Source organism: Patagioenas fasciata, chromosome 1, assembly GCF_037038585.1.
Source record: "Patagioenas fasciata isolate bPatFas1 chromosome 1, bPatFas1.hap1, whole genome shotgun sequence".
NCBI lineage: Eukaryota > Metazoa > Chordata > Aves > Columbiformes > Columbidae > Patagioenas > Patagioenas fasciata.
Genome location: NC_092520.1, coordinates 199,973,859 through 199,999,610, shown reverse-complemented (window position 1 = coordinate 199,999,610; position 25,752 = coordinate 199,973,859). Strand labels below are relative to the sequence as shown.

The 25,752-nt window shown below is 39.5% G+C and overlaps 1 protein-coding gene across 1 annotated transcript; it reads left to right on the top strand.

Moving 5' to 3' along the window:
- Positions 1 to 25,199, top strand: SLC26A4 (solute carrier family 26 member 4). The gene is made up of 20 exons (XM_065848032.2): positions 1 to 175; positions 536 to 675; positions 2,856 to 2,966; positions 4,710 to 4,900; positions 5,385 to 5,549; positions 8,124 to 8,276; positions 8,388 to 8,470; positions 9,424 to 9,571; positions 11,949 to 12,062; positions 12,829 to 12,906; positions 13,110 to 13,205; positions 14,607 to 14,713; positions 16,078 to 16,147; positions 16,470 to 16,562; positions 16,665 to 16,760; positions 17,594 to 17,824; positions 19,040 to 19,094; positions 19,418 to 19,563; positions 20,735 to 20,818; positions 22,415 to 25,199. The coding sequence occupies exons 1-20, from the start codon at positions 21 to 23 to the stop codon at positions 22,436 to 22,438; spliced, it is 2,340 nt and encodes a 779-aa protein (XP_065704104.1). The 5' UTR covers positions 1 to 20; the 3' UTR covers positions 22,439 to 25,199.
- The last annotated feature ends 553 nt before the right edge of the window (positions 25,200 to 25,752 follow it).

The following is a 25,752-nucleotide window of genomic DNA, read 5'->3' as shown; positions in this document are numbered from 1 at the left end:
CCTCCGCCTCAGGCGGGGCCATGGCAGCGGGCGAGCGGCCGGAGGAGCCGCTGGCGGAGCTCAGCCACTACGTGGTGGCGCGGCCCATCTACAGCGAAGCGGGCTTCCAGGAGGAGAACGAGCGGCGGCCGCCGCCGCCCCCCACGCTCCGCGAGCGGGCGCAGGCGGCCTGCAGGTGCGTGGCGGCGCCCGGGGCTGCGCGGGGCGCGGGGGGCGGTGAGGAGAGCACAGGTGGCGGGCGCCGGGGGACGCGCTGCCCGGGCGCCGATAAACTCCACCCGCCGAGGGATGAAGTGGCCCGCACAACGCCGATCTGTCGATAGATCGGTCTTTGCGCCCCTTCACATCGAAGGCGCTTCTTTCAGCGGACGGCACTTTTGTCACCAGTACCTGCCCCATCCCCGTCTGGAAGCCGTGACCGTGCCAACCTCTGCCTGCCCAAATGTGCATTGCCCCGGCTTCTGTCCGCTGCGGCTTGGTGAGGGCTTTCCAGTTGCTGCCCCGCGGGGTACGTTTACCACTTTTTTCCTCGCAGATGTTCAAGAAAAAGGGCCTTTCATATCACCAAATCCTTCCTGCCCATCCTGGAGTGGCTGCCCAGCTACCGGGTGAAAGAGTGGCTGATCAATGACATCATCTCGGGGGTCAGCACCGGCCTTGTCGCCACCTTGCAAGGTAAAGCTGGGCACGTCGGCTCTCAGGAGGTTTCTGTGAGGGAGGCAGCTGAACACAGGGATGTTATGCAGGTGGAATTACAAATCTGAGACTTGTTATTTAATACTAGATATTAGGTATTATTTTTTGATAAATAATTGATGGATTTAATGTATTTTTTTTTCTCTGCTTGGCTAGAAGATTTAAATTTCCTTTGATATGCTATAAAGATATATTTAACTTTTTTTTTTTGAGCGTTTTACTCAGACAATATTAATTTTGATAGTTAAAATTGTAAATACATTGCAATAGCTCAGAAATGTAATGTGGTCTTGTTTCTCTTTCTTGGTTATCTAAGCCTATAGCTCTTCTGAAGCTGCCTACAAAAATCTAGTTATTGCCCCAAAGTAATGCAAACTTGATATCTACCCTCCTTTAAAATTTGCCCCATGAGATTGTTCAGGTATCTGCAGAAAACAACCTGAAGGAGATGGTGGAGCATCCACATTTTAAAAAATTATAAACTTGATTGATACTTAGAGTACGTGGCTTGCAATATTAAGTTTTCCTTATTTCCTTATTTCATGTACTAGGAAAGCATTCAGTAGACGAACAAATAGAAAAGTGGCAAAAATAAGCAGAAAATCATTAAAATAAGCTAGTTAAGGAAGACTTAAAGGGCAGAACCTTCTGCCTGAGGCAGCTGCTGAGGTCCTCTTTCAAAGACAGGATGAGCTATAACCCTGAGTGCGATCCAGCACATTCATTTCTTTCATCTCAATAGCATTCTCACACTATTTTCAGAATTTTTCAGGGCTGGGGGAGATTAGCTGTGTCAACCCCACATTTTCTCTCAATGAAAATTAAGTGTTTGCACAAGGGGACAATGGCACACATGCAGAATGAAGAAAGCAGTTGGTGCATTCCTAATTAGCCACAAGTATTCCCCGCTGTCTGTTCCCTTGGAGGTGCTAGGGAGGCTCAGACTGGCTGAAAAAAAAGCATTACAAACTTCTGCCCCAGGCAAACAGTTGCCTGAGGAATAACCAAGTGATTCGTCCACAGCCCAGCGGAGAGTCTGTGTCAGAGCTGGAGAATCGCTGCCGAAGGTAGTGCCACAGTTACAGGATTCCCCTGCCTTTTAAAAATGAAGTCAGCTAGATGGGCTTTTCCTATAACTTTCAACAGCTCTTATGCTCTTACTCTAACCCCCTCCTTTTTTTTTTTTTTTTTTTTACAGTGGGACCTGATTTTCTCACAATTAGATTCCAATTGTAAAGTTGGTTTCTGAAATATATTGTTTGGTCTCCCACCTATGTATTAAAACAAACAAAGATAAAACAACGACATTAGTTCAAATCTAAATCTAGCTGTAATTTTAAAAAAATCTGAAATTTTAAATCATGTGATGGAGGGAAAATTGACCAAAATGTTTGCCAAAAAAGAGGTTTCTGGGATCTTGAAGTCCCTGCAGTCCCTAACTCCCCGCAACTGCGTGTGTTGCTTGCAGCCCTCCCACCAGTCACAGCAGTATGACCGGGACTTCAATCGTTTTGACCTCTGAAAGGTTTCTGTGGTATCTTTGAAGATCAATACCACAGAATATTAGCCCCTGCAGTGGGAGCTAACTGGGTTATGACACTGAGCACTTTTGTTTGTATGTTTCTTTGTTGGATTTGATGGCTTGAACAGGTATACAAGGGAAGAGGATGTTAAGAATCAAAACTCAAATTTGCGTGATTTACTTTTGGGTTTTAAGTTCATAAGCTGGTACTGAAAAAAAAAAAAAGCCTGATTTTTCAGAGGGCTGAACATAACTGAAGCGTATTTGTACTTCAGTAATTTAAAGTCTGCTTGAAATTTCTGTCTGTGACTGGAACACTTCACACATCCCTCTTTTATCTCAAGGGGTGGACTGGTCACTCTTCCCCCACTTAAACTTTTTTCAGCCTATGTTTTGTGCTCGCTGTAGACATATAGGAACATCTCTCGGGACTTACTCATCCAGCTATCATTGTGGGATATACAATAATTTACAGTCATTGATATTTACATATGTGCCCGCAACTGATTTATAGACAAAACACATACTAAATTGTATCTGGTCAAATGGAGTAAATCTTTCTGAAAGTCCACTCTAGACAAGAGAGTGGTGTATCCAGAGATTTTGAATCTGACATTTTGATGATCTGTCATTTCAGGTTTGGCATATGCTTTGCTGGCTTACGTGCCTGTTGAATATGGTCTCTATTCTGCTTTTTTTCCCATCCTGACATACTTTTTCCTGGGAACATCAAGGCACATCTCAGTTGGTAACTGCATATGTTCAAGTTACAGTGAATGATATATTACAAAATGTTAATTCTTACTGTAAACATTTGTGTTTCATACAAAATAGCTACTTTCTGAACCAAACTGGTTTTGCTGAATATTAATATTCATGGGTTTGGGGGACTTAATGCTTATTTCTTCTCTGTACAGGTAGTTGTGCATAACAGCTAACTTCAGTTGTGCGCACGCATGCTTTTTGCTTGCATTTATGCTGAAGTTTAAATTTTGTCTTTGGCTACACTCTTTGCAAGAAATTACTAGATCAAGGCCTCAGTAGGCAGTATGAACAGACGTTTTGTCTATCAGCTAAAGCTCAAGATGGCTAAAACAGAACTCTTAGTCTTCTCTACAAGCCTTCCTTGCTGCATCCTTTTTTGATCACTGTGGATAATATCATCTTCTTGCCTGTCACGGAGACCCAGAACCTGTGTGTCTGCTCCAGCCTCGCTCTAGGTCCTCACATCAAGGCTATGGGTAAACCTTGTTCTTTCTTTCTGAATACTTTCTTTAAAATATGGGATTTATCTCCTGTCAGTTCTCACATTTAAAATTCATGTTACAGCTTGATCGCTGAAGTTTCTTTTTTTAATTCTAACAAAATACAGTCTGTCTTTGTTCATATTTAGTAAGAATAGATTGTTCTCCCTTCCCAAAGCTTTTGCATGATATTAAGCTTTTTCATCAGCTTTCTCCTCTGCTGCATTGAATACTTCTGTGTGTTCCCTCCACTTTGTTAGCTTCTTCCTACCCTACCTATCAGCTCAGATTCGCTATCCAGGTCTGAGCTGTCACCTCTATTCATGTTGACATTCGTACTTTCTAGATTATCAAACACTCCTTTTCATGCTTTCTCTAATACTCTTACTCATTAAATATCCTCTAAGGTATCTGTAAAATTAACTTATCCTTCTTTAAGACATTTAAGAACATTTTCCTTCTCTGCATAATTTTAGTAAATAACCGCAACAAAGGTGATTGCTTTTAGATTGTGTGTTGCTGACACGATGACCACTGACTCTCTCTGTATCTTGCCCAAAGTATAGTTTCAGTCATCTTTAGCCAATGTAGTACCACACTACTGCCAAAAGATGTGGTCCTACCCCTGGTGCATGTTCCTGCCACCAACACGGTGGTGGGATTCCTTACTGTGCAGCTATATGGTAACCTGGATCAGCTGAAAACTGTGACCAAAAAAACAACCAAACCCAACCCCCCCAAAAAAAAACAAAATAAAACCCCAAAAACAAACAAAAAACCCACAAAACCCCAAACACCACCACAACAGCAAAAACCCCCACACCACCCTCCCTGGCCCCCAACCAACCAAAAACAACACACAAAACAAAACAAAACCCCACAAATGAAATTTAAATAAATGTTGCTTTCAGCTGGATCAGTGATGTGTTTTGTCTGGCTTTGGTACTGTGGTACTGATACAAGGGAGATGGTTGGAACATGTTGCCCCTTTTGGCCTTGGTACAGCCCTAAATTGGCAAAGCATAAAACTGCACCTGCATGTACAATATAAATTATTTACGGAAGGAATTGTGTCTTTGTGTCATGTTTGCAGTGCCTGTGGCTCCTGCCCCCCTAACACTCTAATACTTCTGTACCCCAGTTAAAATATTAAATGGATTTTCTGATTTAGAGTTTGCTTGTCTTGTCTGATAAATGCTTCTTTTCAATGTGTATTAAACTGCAGTGTGTTCTGTTTGTCATTACAGGTCCATTCCCTGTAGTCAGTTTGATGGTGGGATCTGTTGTATTGAGCATGGCCCCTGATGATAATTTTCTCATAGATGGCAGTAATGCTACAGGGACTAATGGTACTGAGACACTGATAGACACTACAGCCAGAGATGCACAGAGAGTGCTGATTGCTAGTACTCTCACATTTCTGGTTGGAATTTTACAGGTAAAATAGTGGGATTGAAGACATGAGGTTGATATTGATTTGATTTTAATGGGAAAACATACAGCATGGAAATACCTACTAGGGCAGTAAGACAATTTCCTGTAGCAAAACACAAAAATGAAGGAAAGTAATCTCAAACTCTGAAGAGTTTTGGGGGGATTATTCTTCTTATCCTGGGCAGAGTCTGTGGCAGCATGACTGGGAGCACAGACAGCTGAAGAATAGCCCTGTGATTGCAGACCAAGAGACCTGCACAAAACCAAGTGCTAATGGTGCATATCCTGGAGCATCCTATCACATATTTCATCAGGTCTCCTTTATTCCCTTGAATGGCATGATCTTAAGCTGCACTAAGCTGAAATGGGGGAAGATGGTCCTAAGACTCTGTATCAACCAAGAGAAAATAACAAAGCATAAGAAATCACCAAATAAAATTGTACCTTCTCGTTGTTTAGCGAGCTGTTATTCTTCATGACTTTTCCAGGTAGCATTTGGAGTCCTTCGGATTGGTTTCATTGTGAGGTACCTTGCAGATCCACTAGTTGGGGGATTCACAACTGCAGCTGCTTTTCAAGTGCTCGTGTCACAACTGAAAATACTCCTAAACGTTTCGACTGCAAACTATAACGGTGTCCTTTCCATAATATATGTAAGTACGCCCTTCTCATCCGTTTTGGTTTTACGCAAGAATTTTTATATAATTGTTTATCTTCTGCTTCCGTTTCTTACAGGAATGGTTCATATATATGGTGGTAAGTATAGGGCATTCATTTAGTTCTCACTCTCACAAAGATCTGCAGCAGTCCTTTTACAGCTGTTGGGCTCTAAGTAGCTGCTTTCTTGGTTCCCCAGATGCTGAAAGTCTAATTGCTATATTGAATTTCAGGCAGAGCAGTTTTTCATATAAAATTTAAACATAATTATCCAGCAAAACAGTTTTTCTTCTCTAGGTTGTCTCTTCTGGAGACTACTTTCCATCCCACCCCTTGTTTTTTGTCTTATTGTGAAGGGTGTTTCATCATTTCTTAATGCTGTCAGGTCATCTCCCAAAACTGACCGATCCCAAGCCTCTTTACTCTTAAACCAGCAGGTTATTCTGGTAAAGGGCATCATTCTCCGTACCACACTGTAGCCATTCTTGTGAATACCTAAAGAAGGATGTGGATTCCCACCCTGCCGCCAGGTACCTACTGGTTAGCTAAGGTGAGGCTACATGTTGCTGTCACAACTCCATTTGTTGATCTTAGACAAAATGATCAAATGGAGAAATGTCTTGGCTGCATTACAGAAATACTGAATTCCTACAGGTCTCATATTATGGAATAGTCTCCTTCCCCGGGAAAATTATTGAGAGTTTTGTCACTGACTCCAGCAAGAAACTATTCAGGTTCATAGTGTTTTAGGTCTTAGGTAGCACTTCACATTGGAAAAACAGATTTCTAAAAGAGGCTGTTCTAGACAAAAAAATGTATTTACGGATTTTACGTACCAGTTCAGGCAACCAGGTTAGTGAAAATACATTAGACATCTAAATTAGCAAAAATAGGATGAATATAACTACAAACAACAAAGCAAATTTTAGGAAAAAAAATCTGGTGAACTCTTTGGAAAAAAAAAAAAAGGTATTAAGAGCCTTTTCAGAATTAGTGAAAACTCTTTACTTCAGAACACGGAAAATTAAATGAGACAAATTACTATGTAATAGACCTTAGAGCAGACATGGTAGGTCATTAATGCAGCAGGTTTTTCTCTCTCTATTTTTTATGTTTACGTAAATGTGATACATTTAGTAGAAGGTATTTTTGAAAAGGAATTACAAGGTTCTTCCAGCTCCTGCAAGCCTGAGTGGAATGCTGACGTTTTACGTTTAAGCTCAAAGCTTCTGTGTTCTTACAGGTGAGCCAAGTCAATGTGTTTGCAGATGCGTGTAGAGCAAAGAAATTGTGATTTCTGGTCTGCTCAACCAGTGACTTGCTGCGTCAGCTTCAGCAAGTTTTGGACTTGCTTCAGGAGTGGTGTTCAACAAACTGCAACACTAAGCATCCAACATGAGCAGAATTCACCCCCTCAAGTTAGGAAGTTATTGTTCCCCTGCGAAGCGGGGTGATGTGAGAGATGGGCAGTGAGCACGGGCTCTGGTGTGAGCAGAATGATGGGCAAGGAACACCTTCAGTCACCCGGGGAAAGGCGTCTTGTTCAGACATTCAGGAAGGCTGCTGCTTTAGCTTAGAAACCAGAGCTGATTCAGCACTTAGATGTTTTATTTCAAAACCAGAGTCTTTTTGGAATGGTACTAGTGCTGCTGCAACCCTCCCCTTGCCTTTAAACTGACAGGTCGGTATGTGGGAGCTAACCAGAATGCAAGGAGTCTCTTTCTAACCTCTTTTCTACTAGATCGTTTTGCTAAAGCTGCTTCACTATGTATGGAATAATTACATTTTCTTGGAGACAGGAGACAAGTGAGGATTATCACGATGCCTAGGAGGACAGAGGAGTATTTGAAGCTGTTCTGTAATCATCCCTTCATGTTTTCTCTGTACACTTGTTTGCAATAAATAATAGGGCAAGGGCGTAGCAAGGGTAGAGGAGGGAGCTGCCTATTGCAGTTGTGAGCCCTCCGGCTGAGGAGAGGACTGACTTCTGCTGGGAGGGTTAATGTACCATCAGGTGAGCTTTAGTGACTGCTTTTCTTAAGCGTGGGATTCTCCACAGCCTGGCAGAACCCATGTGTTCATACACATTCTCTGGAAATAGGAAAATGTAATCTACAGACCATATGTACTGGGCATATAGTGAACCAGAGTCTTGCCGATGGGTCTGCTAGCTGTCTTTTGAACAGAAAAATGAGGATGTCTCTTGCTACTCAGACAAAGTGGAACAGCTATAGATCTTCTGTTCTTTGCTCCAATAACAGGTAGAGGTAATACACAGGTAGGGGTTTATCTCCTCTTACTTAGTACTGATTTCCTAAAAATCAGGAAGCAGAAGTCCCCTATGTGGACAATTCTTGCAGTTAGGGGCTTTTTCAGTTAAATTCACCGTTAAATCCATGCACAGATTCTGCAGCACCTTGACAGTACATTATCGTCATGCTCCTCCAGGCCTGGACAAGGAAGTAACTCAGCTTCCTCCAAAACCCCATGCGTCTGGATCTTCTCATGAGTATTTTCACATCCTTCAAGTGATCATAGGCATGTTTCATTTTGTCATTTTTATTTTTCAGACTCTTATTGAAATATTTCAAAGAATTGGTACCACCAACATTGCAGATCTTATTGCTGGACTCATCACTATTGTTGTCTGCGTGGTAGTTAAAGAGATAAATGATCGATTCAAACACAAGATACGTATACCTATACCAATAGAAGTTATTGTGGTAAGCAACGGAGCATAACAAAAACCTGATAACAGATAAAATAGATGGTGCTAGCTACAGGAAGACAAGAATACTTTTTTAGTATTAAAACTGTTGTTTTCTTTGTTACAGACAATAATAGCCACTGGCATTTCATATGCTGCTGACTTGGAAGGCAAATACAATGCAGGCATTGTTGGAAGCGTTCCAAGCGGGTGAGTGCTTTTGTTTTCTGGGAAATAGGTATTTTTTGGCTAAAAATGACAGTGGTAAGTGAAAAGACATGAAAGAGATATTGAGAGCTGTAACCTGAGTTTAAAAGTTAGAGCTGGAGATTTCCTGAGTTTTACTTCTCTGTAACTCTAAGTTTTACTTACTCTGTCCACTATGCCACCTAAATGTGTTGCCTAGATTTCCATCATCTGTAAAATGGGCATAGGAATGTCATGCTGAATTAATTGCTTCATGCTCATAAAGTAAATACATGACTATGGAAAATCTAAAAAAAAGAAATTAATGAATTTTTAATAATGAAATTCTGCATAGATTTAATTCTTGTAGACCTGAGTTATCCCACTGTGGTTCATATTCAAGCCACTATTGTTATCCCAATCAGTCTTGTCACTTCCACGGTCGCAGGAGGAAGGATGTTCGGGATTACACTGGCAGACACTTTCACTTGAAAGATTCAGAACACTTCACAGTAGTAACCTTCACATTCCATTTGGTATTCAGGCCTTGATTAATTAAAATTTGTGGAAACACAGTAGGGGATTAAATGTTTTTGAGATCTTCTGAAGATGTATGTTAACAATAGTATGAAGTGTCATTAACATATTTATGTAATTTGTCATAATATTCAATACATCCTTTATTCAATGCTCCAAAAAATGTACTTTTTCACTTTGCTATCATAAGGCCAAATCTCAGTCATGCTGAGAACAATGGGAGCTTTGTTGCTGACTAATAGCATCAGGATTTGGGCTATGGTGAGCTAGATAAGCGTGTTCTGTATGTCAATGGGCTGTTTCCACCTTTTTATTAACTTGAAACATTACACTTCATATTATAAGCAACCTGTATGCCTCCACCTCAAACTCCTTGACAGTTGTAGTAAGAACAGAATTTGACCCAAGTTGATAACATGAATGTATTTTCTAAATGCTAGATTTTTGCCTCCTGAAGCTCCAGATGTCAGCCTGTTTTCCCAGATGATAGCATCCTCCTTTTCCATTGCTATTGTTGCTTATGCTATTGCTGTATCCGTGGGGCAAGTATATGCAACCAAGTATGATTATGCTATTAATGGAAACCAGGTATGTACAGCTGAAATAATTTAGAAACATCGTGAATGTAAATTCTGTTTCATGTTGACTTATGCAGCCAAGTGAAAGAAACATTCATACAACTATTTCAGACTAAAGTTGAAGTTTGACAGGAAAAATTCTTTCAACTATTGAAAAAAAGAAGACTGAAAAGTCCATATATTACCTGAAAAATTTACCACATAGAGATGTGCTCTATCTTCAGCATGGGCTTGTCATACTAGTTAATTCCTTCTGTATTGCTTTAGTGACTGCAGTAGCCCTGAGAAGGTAATTAAAGCTAAGCACTTATAGGGGAATTGTCTGGTGATGTCGAGTTGATGTGGCCAGCTTTAGCAACTTGCTTTCCATTTCTACTTGTGAGGCATATTTGGAGGTGTGTTGCTGGGGACCCAGGGGGAAGGCAATGTCAGGCTAAGCAGCTGCTCCAGACAGCTTTATTTAGGCTTAGTCTACATGCAGGATTTGTATCAGCTGAACTTTTCAGTTAAGGCACGATTTTATTCCTACAGAATAATTTATTGTACTTCTCAGCATGATACCAGTTGCACCAATACAAATATACTTGCAGCTGTATAGCTATGTCCTGCAGCTTCACAAAAGTGAATGTCTACCAGCGTATCAACATACTTGAATACCTGTCTGCACCAAATGGCTGAATTGTTTTAACCATTGGTGTCTAAAGGCACAGAGCTAGAATGTTCCATGAGTGGAACATCAACAAGCTCTTAAAGGACTCCTGCTGCTGTTCGGTGCCCTCCCCAGGGGTTCTGTGTCTTCCCCATGGGTGTGGGAGAAAAATGCTGGAAAGCTTCCTTGTCCTGTATCTATGCTAATTTTGAATGTCATCCTTTGAACACATGAGAAAATACACTTGCTACAATAAATAGATAAGCTGAGGACTTTGTTTAATGAGTCCTTTATTTTAATATTAATGTGTTACATAAAGTTTGATTTTGGAAACACTATTTTGCAGTATGTAACAAAACTATACTTCTGAACATGCTGATCATTTTACAGTAGTCAAAGTTCATATCTGGTAACACTTTGACTTAAAGTTGCCTAACATGCATTGACTTTCAGTATAATAAACCTAAATAAATAATACATATTCCTGGAAGTGCTGTTTATGCCATTCTTTTGTTGAATACGCTGTTCTGCCAGCACTGATGTGCTTCAAAGATACTGATTAAATATTGTAGTAGTAGAATTACTGTCTATAAAAGCGAAGTGCCTTCCTTTCAATCCTATGCTATGAATTTTACACATAGCAAAGGTTAAATGCAGCCATGAGTGATGGGCACATAGTTTACTTGAACTGGAGAAGTTAAAACACCATCATAAAAGCAGGTAGTAAAATAATTTTGAAGAACCTAAGAACACCAGGAACTATTCCTCCAGTATTTTCTTGCAGACCACAGCTGTTACACAGGAATAGACACAAATCATCTAGGTCTATTCTGTTAAAGAATATTAATTTAAAATCCTGTTCTTGTAGTTGGAGCTTAATGAAAAGCTTACAAGAAATTCCATTCTGGAGAAAAGACAGGAGGGAGTAAAAATAAGATCTCAAATTATATCTTAAATAATTTGCAGTGAGTGAAAAGCCCTTGTGACTGTGTCAGCTTGGTGAAAACAATGTTTCTGTCAATTATATGGGGTTGCAGGCAGCTCCCAAATGCCTAATTTCCCAGCAGAGGAATGGCCCAGATCCCAGGACATAAAGCTCCCAGGGTCCTTGTCACTTGAGCAGAACAAGCAGCATCAGTAGGCGCCAGCATCTGTGACCCTGGGGCAAATCTATGAGAACGCTGCCTGGGACTCAGCGTGAGTTCATTGGGATGTTGAGAGTGAAAAAAATCTGGCTCAACAAACTAGAAGTTTTCAGTGAAACTGTGTTTTATTGCGAAGTTCCTGATTAGTTCTACTAATCATACAATGCTTTGCATTAGTTAGAGGCTTGTCTAAACTCAGACTGTTGTACTGATTAAAATTTGTTTAGCTGATGATACTTGGGAGTTAAATTTATACTAGTTCCATTTGTTGATGCAGTTATACCAGTGTAATTGTTAGAAATGTTAGGTTTGATAACATTGATGGAAATAAGCTTTAAATGTCTTTATACTGAGATGAGTATGCCCATGTCAGGGAGAGTGTACCAACTTCATTGTATTGATTTCCAAACAGAGGTAGTCACACTGGCGCAAGAGGAACTTTTGTACACATTTAACAGCTACTAGTAACTCCTAATCTTCTCAATATTATTGTGCTACCTACTTTATAAACTACTGTAGAAGCTATTGTCATTCTCCATTGCAAAACTGTCTTCAGGCATCTGTGTTTACAGTATTATTCAATTATCTTTCAGGAATTCCTTGCCTTTGGGATCAGCAACATTTTTGCAGGTGCCTTTTCTTGTTTTGTTGCAACTACTGCTCTTTCACGGACAGCCGTCCAAGAAAGTACTGGTGGAAAGACTCAGGTAATGACCTCTCCTTACTAGTAGTGTGCATGAGTAAATGTAATCTTACATAGGGCACAGCTCTCACAATGGGATGAAAATAGCCCTAAAACGATTGCGTTGCTGGCACATGGAAAGCCACAGGCATCTTAGCTAGCAGCTTGTGCTCTGGCAGTGAATCATTTCTGTAGCTCTGCCAGAAGAGGGCAATCAGGTTTTACATAGCATGAGTTACACCAGGGGTCAGAAATCCTTCCAACCTAATTCCCCAGAATTTCATTCCCAGTTCAGGGACTGAGTTTGTCACAGTGGTAATTCAGGATGAGGCAGGAAATGCTCCCACAGCTGCCAATGAAGCTCCCATGTGCTGGTCTGAGCAGCCCTGCCATATGCCATTCATCATCTTTCTCATGTTGAGTGTGCTGCTCTATTTTACAGCACTACAGCTTTACACCTTTTAACAGTGGAAAACTTCGGGTTATCCAGCAGCCCCTTTTCTGGCCAACACACAGACTCTGCTTTCATCTGTTAATGCAGTGTAACCCTACCAAGAGCTACTACCTTGCGTGCAGTAGTTTATGCTACCTGCTTAATTGAATTCCCTCTGTGCTAGCTGAAGTGTACAATGATTGCCCACGTACGCCTAAGCACAACAGCATTTTGGCAGGTCTCTTTGTTCCTAAAGAAAGGTGATGTGCAACTACTTGTACATTTTTCTTTGTAATCCTAGAAACATAAGACAGAGTCTTAATAAGCTCATTTCCTATAAACACTCTGTTCTTTGCAGGTTGCTGGTATCATCTCAGCTGGGATTGTTCTGATCGTGATTGTGGCCCTGGGGAAATTGCTAGAGCCCTTACAAAAGGTACCGTGCTTGTCCTCTGCAGCACAGCCACCTGCAGCAATGCCATCTGAATGCTCAGCTTGCATGGGCAGGATTAATAGTCCTGTTTAAACTATGCTGACTGACACCAGACAAGGCTCTGGTTTATAGTGTATAACGTTGAGCAGTATCTTAATATGCATTTTTGCTTCTGAATAACATGTTTTCATCATTATTCTTCCCAGTCTGTGTTGGCAGCTGTAGTCATTGCTAACTTGAAAGGGATGTTCATGCAAGTGTTTGATGTTCCCCGTCTATGGAGACAGAATAAAGTGGATGCTGTAAGTAACCTCATTTTTTATTTTTACTGAATGTTGTTGGGGTTTTTTTCTGTTTTTCTTTTTGCCTTTTAATGCCATCCAAGTTTCTCTTAACTACCACATAAACAGAATTTTGTAGAGTTAACATTGGAAAACTTTTATTTGCGTCCCTAAAATACAAGTGTCCTGAGGTCAGTTAAAAGTTCCCCATTTCAGAGTTTTCTTTGCTCATTTTCTCTATTCCATCTGTCCCACAGTAAGGGTGCCAATTGGGGCATTCCTGTGCAGTGATGACTCCATAGCAATTACCATAGTTTACAGCAATCTTGTTGCGATGGCTTGAAAATCAGAATAAAGATAACCTGTTGCCACCTTTACCATTCTGCTTTTATCTTTTGCACAGTTTAAATGGGCCAGAAAATCTAACATTTTCTTAATTTACATACATACATTTATGTTGTTATCACATTAGTATTTGCTTGAATAATTTCAGGTAGTCCTCAAAAAATGTCTAATTGTTCTAGCAAGGTTAATCCAAACTAGAATGTGGATTTCATTTGTCATGCTAATGGATATATGAGCAGACTTAAGAACCACTATAATCATATGTCAGGGTGCTTGCTTACATCTCTCACTGTGTTTTCTGTGGAAAAGATTGCATGGAAAGTATTTTCTCCATGCAGTCCTTACTATGCACAGATTTTACAGCGTGTGTCATCGGGCAGAACTTACCTAGGGTAGATCTGAAACTTTCTAGTCAATAATTTACTAGTCCTCTTTACAGGTAAAAAAAAACTACAGTGACAAGTGCGAGCACTCAGCTTTTTGTGTGATTGGGTCCACTGGGTGTTCTGCCTGGGCAGCGGTGTAGAGAGGAGCTGAGGAGCCCACTTCAACTGTTCTGCCTGAGTATTCAGTGGAGACTTTAGAGAGTACCATCAACCTGTTAATATGAAATACCTCTCTGGAACAGTTCTGATTCTTAGATTCTTAGAGGAGCCCCATTCCCTCTCTGTATGTCTGTAGGTGGGGCATCTTACAGTATTTTATATCCTGGGAAAATAAATTATTTCCAAATTCTAAAGGAAGATTAACAAAGACTGCTGCCATCAGAAATAAGAAAATGCAATGGTTAACTGCATCCCCTTTGCTTTCACTAAATTAACTTGATCCTTGAAAAATGTTGTTACGTTTAAAAACTTATTTCCTAAAAAAGCTAACTATGACTAAGAAGATAGTGATTGGTAGAATTATTATGGAGGAAGGCTTTTGTATGGAAGTCAGCTAATTGCCAGTGTGCTATGACCACCTCCAAAGTTAAATTCTTCTGCTACTCATAGTGTCTGGCCCAGTGGTTCTTTAGCATGACCAGGAGCTGTATTTTATAATTAAAAGACTTTACACTTGTTATTTCCTCTCCAGATGATCTGGGTTTTCACATGTGTAGCATCAATCATTCTGGGACTTGATTTGGGATTACTTGCTGGCCTTTTGTTTGGATTGCTGACGGTTGTGCTGAGAGTTCAGTTGTAAGTAACACAGGATTAGAAATAATTGTTAGTGTTATACCATGAAAAAGGAAGACAATATGCTGAAAAGCAAGATGATCTGTGGCAGAAAATCTGCTTGGGTTTACAAAGATTTTGAAATGGGTGAAATCTATTATTTAGAGCAAAACATTGTGTGCTATCATTTAATTACATTGATAAAATACAATCTGCATTATTTTATCACTATTTATTCTATATCATGTTGGGTACTCTGGTGGTACTTCACTGTATGTTATTTATGCACTTACATAGCTGAGTTCTGGAAAGGGACAGGAACATTGCAGATCAAATGTAAAAAGATGTATGAATGGCTTCTGTAATTAATTGATCATTATAGTGATGCTTATCAGGTAATACTGCTATGGTATGTTACACATGCCGATAACTTTTCACTTACTGCTTATACAAGACTGAGTGTGCACCTGTGAAAGAAGAGGAAGAGAACACATGAGAATAAGACAAAATTTTGTGCTTGTGGCTGATTTGTTGCTGCTCCATGAACAAATGGTAGTGGAATTGTGAGAAAAGGTGGCTTCGCAGAATATTCTTCGGCCATCTTGTTACTTTTCATTGATTTTTTTTTTTCTCTGAAAATTCAACATAAATCCTTTCCTTCAGCCTGGAGGCCAGAGAGTACGGTCACTAACAATGCCAAAGGATAGCTGCACTGTCAGCAGATGCCTAAAAATAAAGCTTTGCAAAAGTTCCTACAGAATAGTAGATTATAAAAAATTGAATTTGAAGAGTCTCAAAAAACATTCCAAATTCAACTTAGATTTGTGAAATCAAATTATAGAAGGGAGGTGAGGCTTTACAAACTTACAAATAATTTGCTTCAATTGTTAAAAATAAGTCTGGAGACTGCAAAATATTTTGCTTTTGTTATTGACTGAAATCAAAATTTAAAGGATTGGACAAAAAGTTTTAAGTAATCTGAAAAGAATGTAAATGCATTGTTTCAGTTGAGTTGAAATGAAAAACATTAATTTTTTTGAGTCTTTTTTTTGTTTTTCATTCAAACCAAACTAACCTGCTCTTACTACATTTTTATGGCTTGGGAAACAAATGCAACAAGTTATTCATTCAGTTCTACACAAAAATGGTGCAGCAAGTAGACTGAGACCAAAATACCTTGTCTTTAAAAAGCATCATTCACTACAAGTTGGAAAAAGACCCTTCCACAGTGACACAAAACAAAGATACAACACTTTTCCAATGAGACCAGTAGTTTGGCAGAAGACAGCAGACTACAAGAGTCTATGACAGTTTGCATGCAGCAATCCCTTATATTCTGTGAATACCAAAATATGATGTTTACCTTCACTGTCTTTTGCTTCTGTTAGTCCTTCATGGGGTGGCTTTGGAAACATTCCTGGCACAGACATCTACAAGAAAGTCAAGAACTACAAAAATGTAAGTCATTGTTGAGTTGTTTCCCAGTCTACAAACCAGTGTAAGACAAAGTTGTGCCTTGCATGTTGTGGACAACTTGAATTTGGAAATGGAGTTCTCAAAAATAAGAAGTTTCAGCATTAAATTCTTCATTTGGATATCGATGGGTGATCCATATTGCGTGCTTGGGCTCTAAGCTTCTGAAAACTGAATCACCAATTCTTCACAAAGACACACCATTTTTTCTGAATTAGATGTGTAGCTGAACTGTTAAAATAGTTAAACTGCTTCTCATGAGCCAAAATATGCTTGCTGCTGCTTAACCTTATATTTTTGGCAACAGGTTATAGAACCAGAAGGTGTGAAGATCCTCAGGTTTTCAAGTCCAATTTTTTATGCTAACATCGATGGACTGAAAAGCAGCCTCAAATCCACAGTAAGTGATATGTGACTGTCTTGGATGCTTCTTAATTGTCTTTGAGATTTCCTCAAAATTAAATCTAGCTAAAATTAAATAATTTTGATCCTTTTTCTGTAGGTGGGGTTTGATGCAGTCAAGGTATATAACAAGAGGCTCAAAGCACTGAGGAAGATACAAAAGCTAATCAAGAAGGGGAAATTAAAAGCTACTAAGGTAAATTGATTTTTTTCTTTCTGTTCTTTCCCAAAGGATTACTGCTACAGCTTATTACTTTACCTTTAAGTACGAGTTCCTCTGTACTCATCTTTAAAATAAAGATGGAAAAGTGTGACTTATTACTGTAAGTCTGGGACCTGCAGGTGACTTACGAGACCACTACACCTGTTGCCAGAGACCCCACAGATTCAGGCAGCTGTGACAGTCATAGTGTTAATAGGAGTGGAAGCAAGAGATTCCGTGATCCTACCTCCACACCTCATCACCTCACATTGTCTCTGTGCAGTAGAAGTGCCGACTCTTTCACGTGTACATACTATTACTAGCCAGCTTCCTATGCACACGCTTCAGCCCCTCAATGTCTTCCTCGTAGTGAAGGGCCCAAAACTGAACACAGGATTCGAGGTGGGGCCTCATCAGTGCTGAGTACAGGGATCACAGTGCTGATCACTGCCTTGGTCCTGCTGGCCACAGTATTGCTGACACAAGGAAGGGAATAACCAGCCTGGTACCCAGGAATCTTGGGGCTGCTAGGAAGGAGAAGAATAAATCTGTTTGGTTTCTCTACTTGATCCACAGGACCTTCAAGGCCTGAGAATGAGGGGAAAGGGAACAAATATGTGACCTGCTTGGACACAGAGAATGGCTGCTTGTCTTTTGTCATTAGTTATGCTAACGATGTCACCAGGGGTTGGGAGCAGGGGGTACAGGTCACAGGTATCAGTCTCATTCATTCCTGAAACAGAAGTTATCATAGGGAAGTATTTCCTGTAACTCCAAAACCTTCTCCATGTTTAAATGATATATTTAATATATTATCTGCACATTAGAATGGCATCATCAGTGAGCCTGGTATTAATAATGAAGCTTTCACGACTGATGAGGAACCTGAAGACAATGAAGATCTTCAAGTTCCCACCAAAGAAGTAGAGATCCAAGTGGACTGGAACTCAGAACTCCCAGTCAAAGTAAACGTCCCCAAGGTGCCCATCCACAGTTTCATTTTTGATTTTGGAGCAGTAACCTTCTTGGACATTGTAGCTGTGAGATCAATAAAAACGGTAAGGGCGGTTTTTTCTGGTATTCCATGAAAATGAAACTAGTCAGTAGTATGTAAACCAAGAGCTGTCAGCTGAAGTTAATTTCTGAGCTTTTAAAAGTCTGCTGTTGAAAAATACCTTCAAAACTTATACAGCAAGAGGTAGAATATTGGTGTATGCATATTTTATGTGGGGAAAAAAATTAAAAATGCATTAAAAGAACAATATGAAGGTTACATAGTCAAGTACTCTAAAATTAGAACTGCAAAATGTGGTCACCTTGTATGCATATGTTATGAAATATTTGGCTATATATTTTCTTTCCACATGCCTCCTGCTTTAATCTGGGCACAGGATAATGCTCGCTCAACACAGAGGTAGTCAAAATTTTGTCTTCCATCACTTTTGAGGCTTTAACTACCGTATTTATTTATTAATTCCATATTATTTACATTATGAAGGAAGAACAATTCATTTCTTTATAGGGTTTTCTGTGGCTAATATCAGAGCACATAATCAATATTCATTAATTCATCCTCAAACATCACCCTACTTAATAAGGAGCTAATATTCCTAGTTTAGTGAGAGGGAAATGAGGTGAAGAGTATTTCCATTATTTTTTGGTGCCCAGCTACAAAGACTGTTCAGTCTTTAGTCTTTTATTATACTTTTTGTGTTCAGATTTCTGCTTTCACTAACTTTATTTCGGAGCTGGGACTGCTTAGCCTATCTATAAATCAGATCTTAGATTACCAAGACTCTAGTTTATCAATGAACAGAAGAGTATGGAATTATCAATCACCTCTGGAAACACTATTATAAAAGAGTTGCCTGTTACCAGGGAGACAGAGGTAGAATCCAGCCTTCCCCCTTTTAACTAACTGAAATACATGGGGGGAAATAAAGCTCGCTCAGGCCCACGTGGTTCTCACTTGAAGAGATGTGGTTATTCATGTTATGAGAACAGAATGAGAACCTTGTGTGTATGTATGTGTAAAATTACATAGCTGAATATAGGCCACTTCAGCAACCAGGTACCTACATACTGAATCTTTATGTATAGCAGTTCCTTATTTATGATAAATAAATAAAACATTTGGAATGAAGACACTCAGAAACAAATGAAGTGTGTGTGTGCCTATATATTACATATATAGACATATATATATATATATATGTATTTTCTCCTTACAGACTTTATTTATGTCCTTGTTGCGAACTTTTATCTTTTTTTAGATAATTAGAGAGTTTGAGAGAATTGATGTGAGAGTATACTTTGCTTCATGTCAAGGTAAACATCCAAATATTTCTAATACCACTCATGCAAAGAATAAAATGAAGATGAAAAGGAATCTCTAGATGTGTCTGTGGGAGCATTTGTTCTAATAAAAATGTGAATTATCACACTGATAAACATGATGCGCTGTGGTGGGAGACAAAGAATGGTGGGGTTGAAAGGAAATATGGAAAGTAAAAGTCAAGGCAAAATTAAGATTGACAGCTTGATTTGGCTGTACGTTTGATTTTTTTTGATAGTTGCAACCATGTATTTTGACATTTATTTCTTAAATTTCTTCAAATTGTATTAACCTTTTATGACTTTCTCATATTCAGACAACCTTATATCTCAACTGGAACGGAGTGCCTTCTTTGATGATACTGTCAGAAAAGACATGTTCTTCCTGACTGTCCATGATGCTGTGCTCTACATAAGGAATCGAATGACATACAGTGACAAGCAGGATCCCATATTTGAGAAGGTAAGGATATCCAGTAGTATGTTTCCCTTCCTTCTACCATCTAGCATTCATTCTTGGAATTTCCATTACTGTATGGCATGTTTGGAAACGAGACATAGAGCTGTAGTACAAAAAAGTGAGAGTCTAGTAAATTGGGCAGCTTCTGTAGTACACGAATATTTTGCTAGATCAAAGGAAGGGTCTGGCGACCCCGGGATCTTAACAGTGAAAAGAACACAAGAAACAGAACACACAGAGAACACTTTATCCTAAGACACATTTTCTAGTTTCTGACAACTGACAGGTTAAGAACTTTCTCAGCTGGAGTTTGCATTTGGACCATTGTACTTAATTGTCACAGATGGAGTTTTCTTCAATGTGTCCATCATACAGCTTCTGGAACCCCTTTATACATTTTAGCTTGACACTACCCTGTGGAGATGGGTTCTGTAATTTTTTAATGTGTTATATGACAAATATTTCCGCTTTGTTTTAAGCCTGCTGGATTTCAGGATTGCTAGTAGCAATGAATAACCATTCCTTGCTCCTTTTCCCAACACTATTAGTAATTTCATGTATCTCTGGTCAAAGCTGAAAAGTCCCATCCTACTTGGTGTGAGTGTGTATGGAAGCTTTTCCACACTAGTGTTCATTCCCATTCATTCTCTGCATTTCCTAGTTGTATTCTCTGTTTTTTGAGATAACCAGCACACTCTGCAGCATACAAAGATGTGGGCTCACATTAGGAAAATGGCTTTATAATGGTCTCCTGTCTTTTCACCACAATTCCTTCCCTAGCAATCACTATTGCAGTATTATGAATAAATAGTAATTAAAACTAATATTACTGATAACTAGGACAGGACCCTTATTTTTTCATAATTTTTGCATACTACTTTCTTACAGTATAGATTAACATTTTGACAAAGCTATACAGCAGTTTAGAGATAGATTCTGCTTTTATTATTTTTACAAAGCCATAACTAGTCATACAAGGAGAGGCAGGACCAAAAGCTTTTCAGCATTTAAGTTCCTCTCAACTGAACTAAATCAACAGCTTTGTCAAGGAGCAGTAAACATCAGACTCCTGTAAGCTGTGGAATCTGTCTTAAGGTATTTCAGAGTAATAAATCAGTTTCAATTATACAGACAACATGTAACTCATCATGTTTCTTAATTTCCTTCTGCCAAGATTTCACTCATGCAGGAGTCTAAAGAACCCATAGAATTCACAGAAACAAGTCAGCCTGAAGATCAACTGGATGTTCAGGAAGAGGTACGCACTTTGGAAATGAATGTGTCTCTTACTTATGCAATACTGCTGGCTCTATTCCTTTGCCTTTAGCATTAAGTCATGGGGTGAAAGTACGGCGGATCAACTAAGCCCTCAACAGTTTCCTTCTCTATGAATAAATACACTGCCTGGGTATCTGAATGTCAGTGCTTAGTGGAGGAAGTTTTTCTTGAGATATAGTAGATGATATGTGGACAAGCACCTCCTGATTTCTGTCTCCTTAGGGCCACTTTTGCCTTACACAGGCTTATAAACAGATCTAATCATGAGTTAGGTGCCTGGAAGAAGACTTCATAAGGCTTGAGGCACCGGAGTCCAAAATTATGGTCAACCTCGCCCCTTCATTCCTCCTTTTTAACACAGCAGACACGTACTTGCACAATCCAAACCTTTGAGAGGAGTCTGCAGTAAAGCAGTGTACTGAACATAACTAACATGCAACAGTGCAAGTCCATTAAAGCAATACCATGATATTTTGCGTTTAGAGAATACTGCCAGAAAATAAAGTAGCACTTACTGCTAAAATACTGGGGCAGCAGACATTTATTCAGAAATTGGGAGATTAGCCTAAATGCCCTTTTATAGTCTGAGACGGATTAAACTACTGATATATCAACACCTTGGAAGTTTTACAACACTCCATGTAGGTAAAGGCACAATTATCATGTTTCCCTCCTATTGTGGTACTAGTCAGAAGTCTGTTCTTAATTCCTGATTTAAAACGGGGTAGTGCCCTGTGCTTGGCCTCTCTGCTCCAGCAGCAGGAACAGAAAGGGGGTGCAGCCACACTGTCACCCGCTTCTCCATCATGTTCTAGCAAAATGTGGCAGCAAGGTTGCTGTGCACGTGGGACACAGAGGTCCCTGGAGGGAAGTCGCTAAGAGGGGGTTGTGCTTGGCAGAGGTTCTCAGCATCACCACGCATTGTAGATTCTACCATAGCATGAAGTCCTTTAGGAAAAAGTCAGGTCAGCTTGGAAGACAGATCGGTGAGAGAAGAAACCAAGACCCTGAGCAAATGCCTCTCAAACTTCATCAGGGCTTGGTCAGTACCTGACACTTGGTACTCCTGATTCACCCCCTCCTTTTTTGGTTGGTATGCATATTGCAAGATACCCAAATATTATTCTTTATAACTAAAATGGGGAGATGCACTTCCCACTCCTCTGTAAATCACAGTGCAGAAAGGAATGAAGGATTAAAAAAGCTAGAAAAACACCATGATCTGTAACAGAGTGTTTGGGAATGGCAAGCCAAAAAGACTTGAATTCTCATTTCTATTCACAGGATTGCTTGTATATTTATCTAATTGTTGTTAAGTAAGAGAAGAAGCCAGACACAAAAGTATCAAGCCAAGGTCAAAGAGTATTTTGAGAGATTTCTGTCCTCCACCTTTATAGCCACATTTTGAAGGTGAACACTGGTAACCTTCAGACCTGCAGGTTCCTGACTGAATTATCCAGTGCACAAGTCAGAGGGTAGCTACCTCAGAACAGTTACTTTATCTGTACTTTTGTTGTGCCTACTCAGAACTAACCATGGCCTATTTCTCTCCACCTTCTGAAAACCATCTCGCTAGGCTATGCTCAGACTTGCTTCGTGAGGACGGACTGTTGGAACTGTCTTACCTGTGGACTCACAGCAATATTTATGCACCTGTACTATATAAGCATTTTCTGCAATGAAACCAATCTTTGCACTTGAAGAAAACCCTGATTGTTTGTCTGAATGATACAGATCTCTAGAAATCTCCACATTTTAGCTAACATTATCCCAGAAATATTCTGGACCTTGATTCTGCAAGCACTTTCTGATATGTTATATTGATAAAAAAAAAATCAGAAGACTATTACGAAAGACATACTCGGTTTTGGGACTAGTGAGGCAGAAGGTACATTACAGCATTTTATCAGTGTGTACAGGATGAAAAGCTGCTATGTGGTCTGCCCAGGAGAGTTGAAGAGACCAAAATCTTTGGATGGGAAGCCTTTTGTTCTGTATTTGTACAATGCCTAGCAGGAGAGCAGGAGTTCTAGCCTGCCAAGGCTTTGCTATTGTAGAACATTACCGTGAACATATGTGCTGACAAGGCTTGAGAAATGTATCATTGTGATTGGTTTTTTCCAAGCAATTCCTTAAATTGCTGCAGGTTGTTAGATAACTGAAACAGGTGACAGGTGAAACAGTCATATGAACAGTAAATGGCACTGAACTCCTATAAAACTTTAAATAGGAAAAGTTTCAATAGAAAAGACCCTTGAGTGTGGGCTCATTAGTTCTGTACTAATCCCATTGTAGCAAATCATGCACTACTATTAATGATCGTCCCTACAGTGAAGTATACACAGAAGACTATTTTGGCTAGGTTACATGTCCTTGATCAAGAGGCAGATTGTGACATAGATTAGATTAAGGAAAACCTTAGTCCCCAAGTACCTAATGGAATCTGTAGAACAGGCTGCTACTGAGTGCAAGTAAGAAATTCAGAATGCGACCTAGTATAGAGGTTTTTCTTTTTAATTAAATGGTATATAGGAGGTTTTTTAGTTTAATAGTTATATTTTTATATAGCATATTTTTCTTTTAATATTCTACATCAAACTGCTGCTGTTCTTTTACATTTGACAGTCCATAATGCACAAGTGCAATAATTTACAAAACACAAATAATTTGACCTGCAAAACTTTAATCCTTACTTCAGGACTATATAAAAGAGATACGCAGGAAAGCAATGTTCTCACTTTTCATGAAGAAGAAATGTGTTTTGGTGGAAAACAAATTGCTACCTTAAATTTTTTAGCACTACATTATTTTTTTAAATGGAAAAACACCCTGAATGGTGAGGGAACAGATAATAACAAAAGTGTGAGAAGTGTCCCGGTATAAAACCCGTTTAAGTTCCACAATGTCAGCTAATTAGCTTCAGTACGTTCACATATTTAAGTCTCCTTCTTTGATTTCATTGGAGAAATGTTCCTATATCACACTGCACAGAGGTTCTTTTTCTGCAAGTAATGTTAGTGGAAAATCTCAGGTGAAAAGCTAAGCACTAAATAAATTATTCTGTCCTAAGGACCTGAATGAACTTCATCGAAATCAGTGGAAAAAATCCTATAACTTTCTCTCACCTGGACAGTACCTTACACAGTACGTAACACCACCAGACTGGCATCTCCATGCTGTAATTAAGGCAAAAACTTCAGCCTTCGTGACAGTCAGTTAAGTTTCCCATTTCAAATGCAATACAAATATACATATGCCATTGGGATGTGGGACTGACATCTCCACAAGCTGAGAATTAGGCCCGTGTTTAATTGCCAAATCAGGCTGATCCGCACCTCCTCAGACGAAAGCAGTAATTTCTATTGACGCTAAGGCTTAAGCTCAGGCTGGGATTTGACAATTTGGGCTTTTAGCATTACCTCTCCTCATTCTCCCCCCTTCCCTTCACTAGCCTGACACAGGAGGTTGGTGCTTTTGCCCAATTCCTGACAAAACTTTCCTGTCAGGCCATGGCCCCAGCTTCCATTAACCCACATCTCAGGCACAGCTGCCAGCGCACACAGGACAAAGCCAGTGACGCGTTTCTCAGAAGCTCTATTGCTTTTCTAAAGTGCACCTGCACTTTATATTCTACCTGGGACTGACAAGTGAGCTTTCAGCTGATTTTTATGCAGGGCACATACTATGAAAAAGATAGTATTAAAAAAATGATAGCAGTGGATTTATTTTCCTCAAGAGGACATCATCTGCACTGTGAAGTTTGAGTATGCATTCTTATCTGACAGAAATGTGGGCTTCTTCTATTTTTTGAACCTTCTCCAGTTCTTGTCCATACAGGTATTTACAAAAAGCAATTAAATATCCAACAGTCTTCCAGTTTCCTTTCCAAATATGACATTTCAGATGGAACTAATCATGATAAAGTATGATGCAATGCAGTTATTATTGGCCTGCATATTTCTTCAACACGTGGTGGTATTTGTTCTTAATTCAACTGGCACAAAATATTCAGCTTTTCCTGAAAATAGCATTGCACACAAAGCCTACAGTTCCACAGAGGTAACATGCAGACGGCAAATGCTTTCTCAGTGGGGCGGGGGCGTGTGCTTCTTAATTTTCTTTATCCATCAAAATGGAGGATACCAAAATTTTTCAATGAAGCTAGAATTCCCTACAATTTTGTACTAATTCAAACATCCATAAGTAATGCATCTAGGCGTGCTTATCTTTTTCCAGTAGAATGAAGAAGCGATATTTTTGTATGTATTTTGAGTATTACTATTCTGTCTTTGCATGTCAGGTATTAAATTTGGAGAAATATTTAAAGTTTTTTAAAAAGCTGCATTTTAAAAGTAATTCTACCCATTAACTATAAAATAAAGTTGTGCATGCTGAAGACACGCTCCGTGTATCTGCACGATATATATTTTTTTAAAACTCTTAGAGAATTCCTGTTATGGGGAAATAAAACATTACGGAGGGATTGGTGTCAGGTTTCCCTTGGGTCTGTCTTTTGAGGAACTACAAAGGAAACCTGATCTCTCTGCCTTGTGTGGTATGGCAAGACACATTAGGCCTAAATGACAGCTTTAAATGGTAAGGTTATAAAGATAATGAGAGATATTACAGGGACACAAGATCCCAATCCCAGGGCCTTCAGAGGGACAGTTACCAATGGCAAATGTGTGGAGCAGAGCTGTCCCTGCATTTGGATTGTGGCAGGGCTGCTTGTGGCCACTTTGTACGCTATAACCTACGATTCAATTGTATTTATACTCCTTTCTTTAGTCCTATAAAGACAGTATCCCACTGAATTACAGAGCATTTACAAAACGCAGAGTTTATGGACCTTACACAAAGTGGTTTCTAGAGGCTGTGAAGCTTTGGGGTGCCCTGGAGGCCCCTCGTTCCATC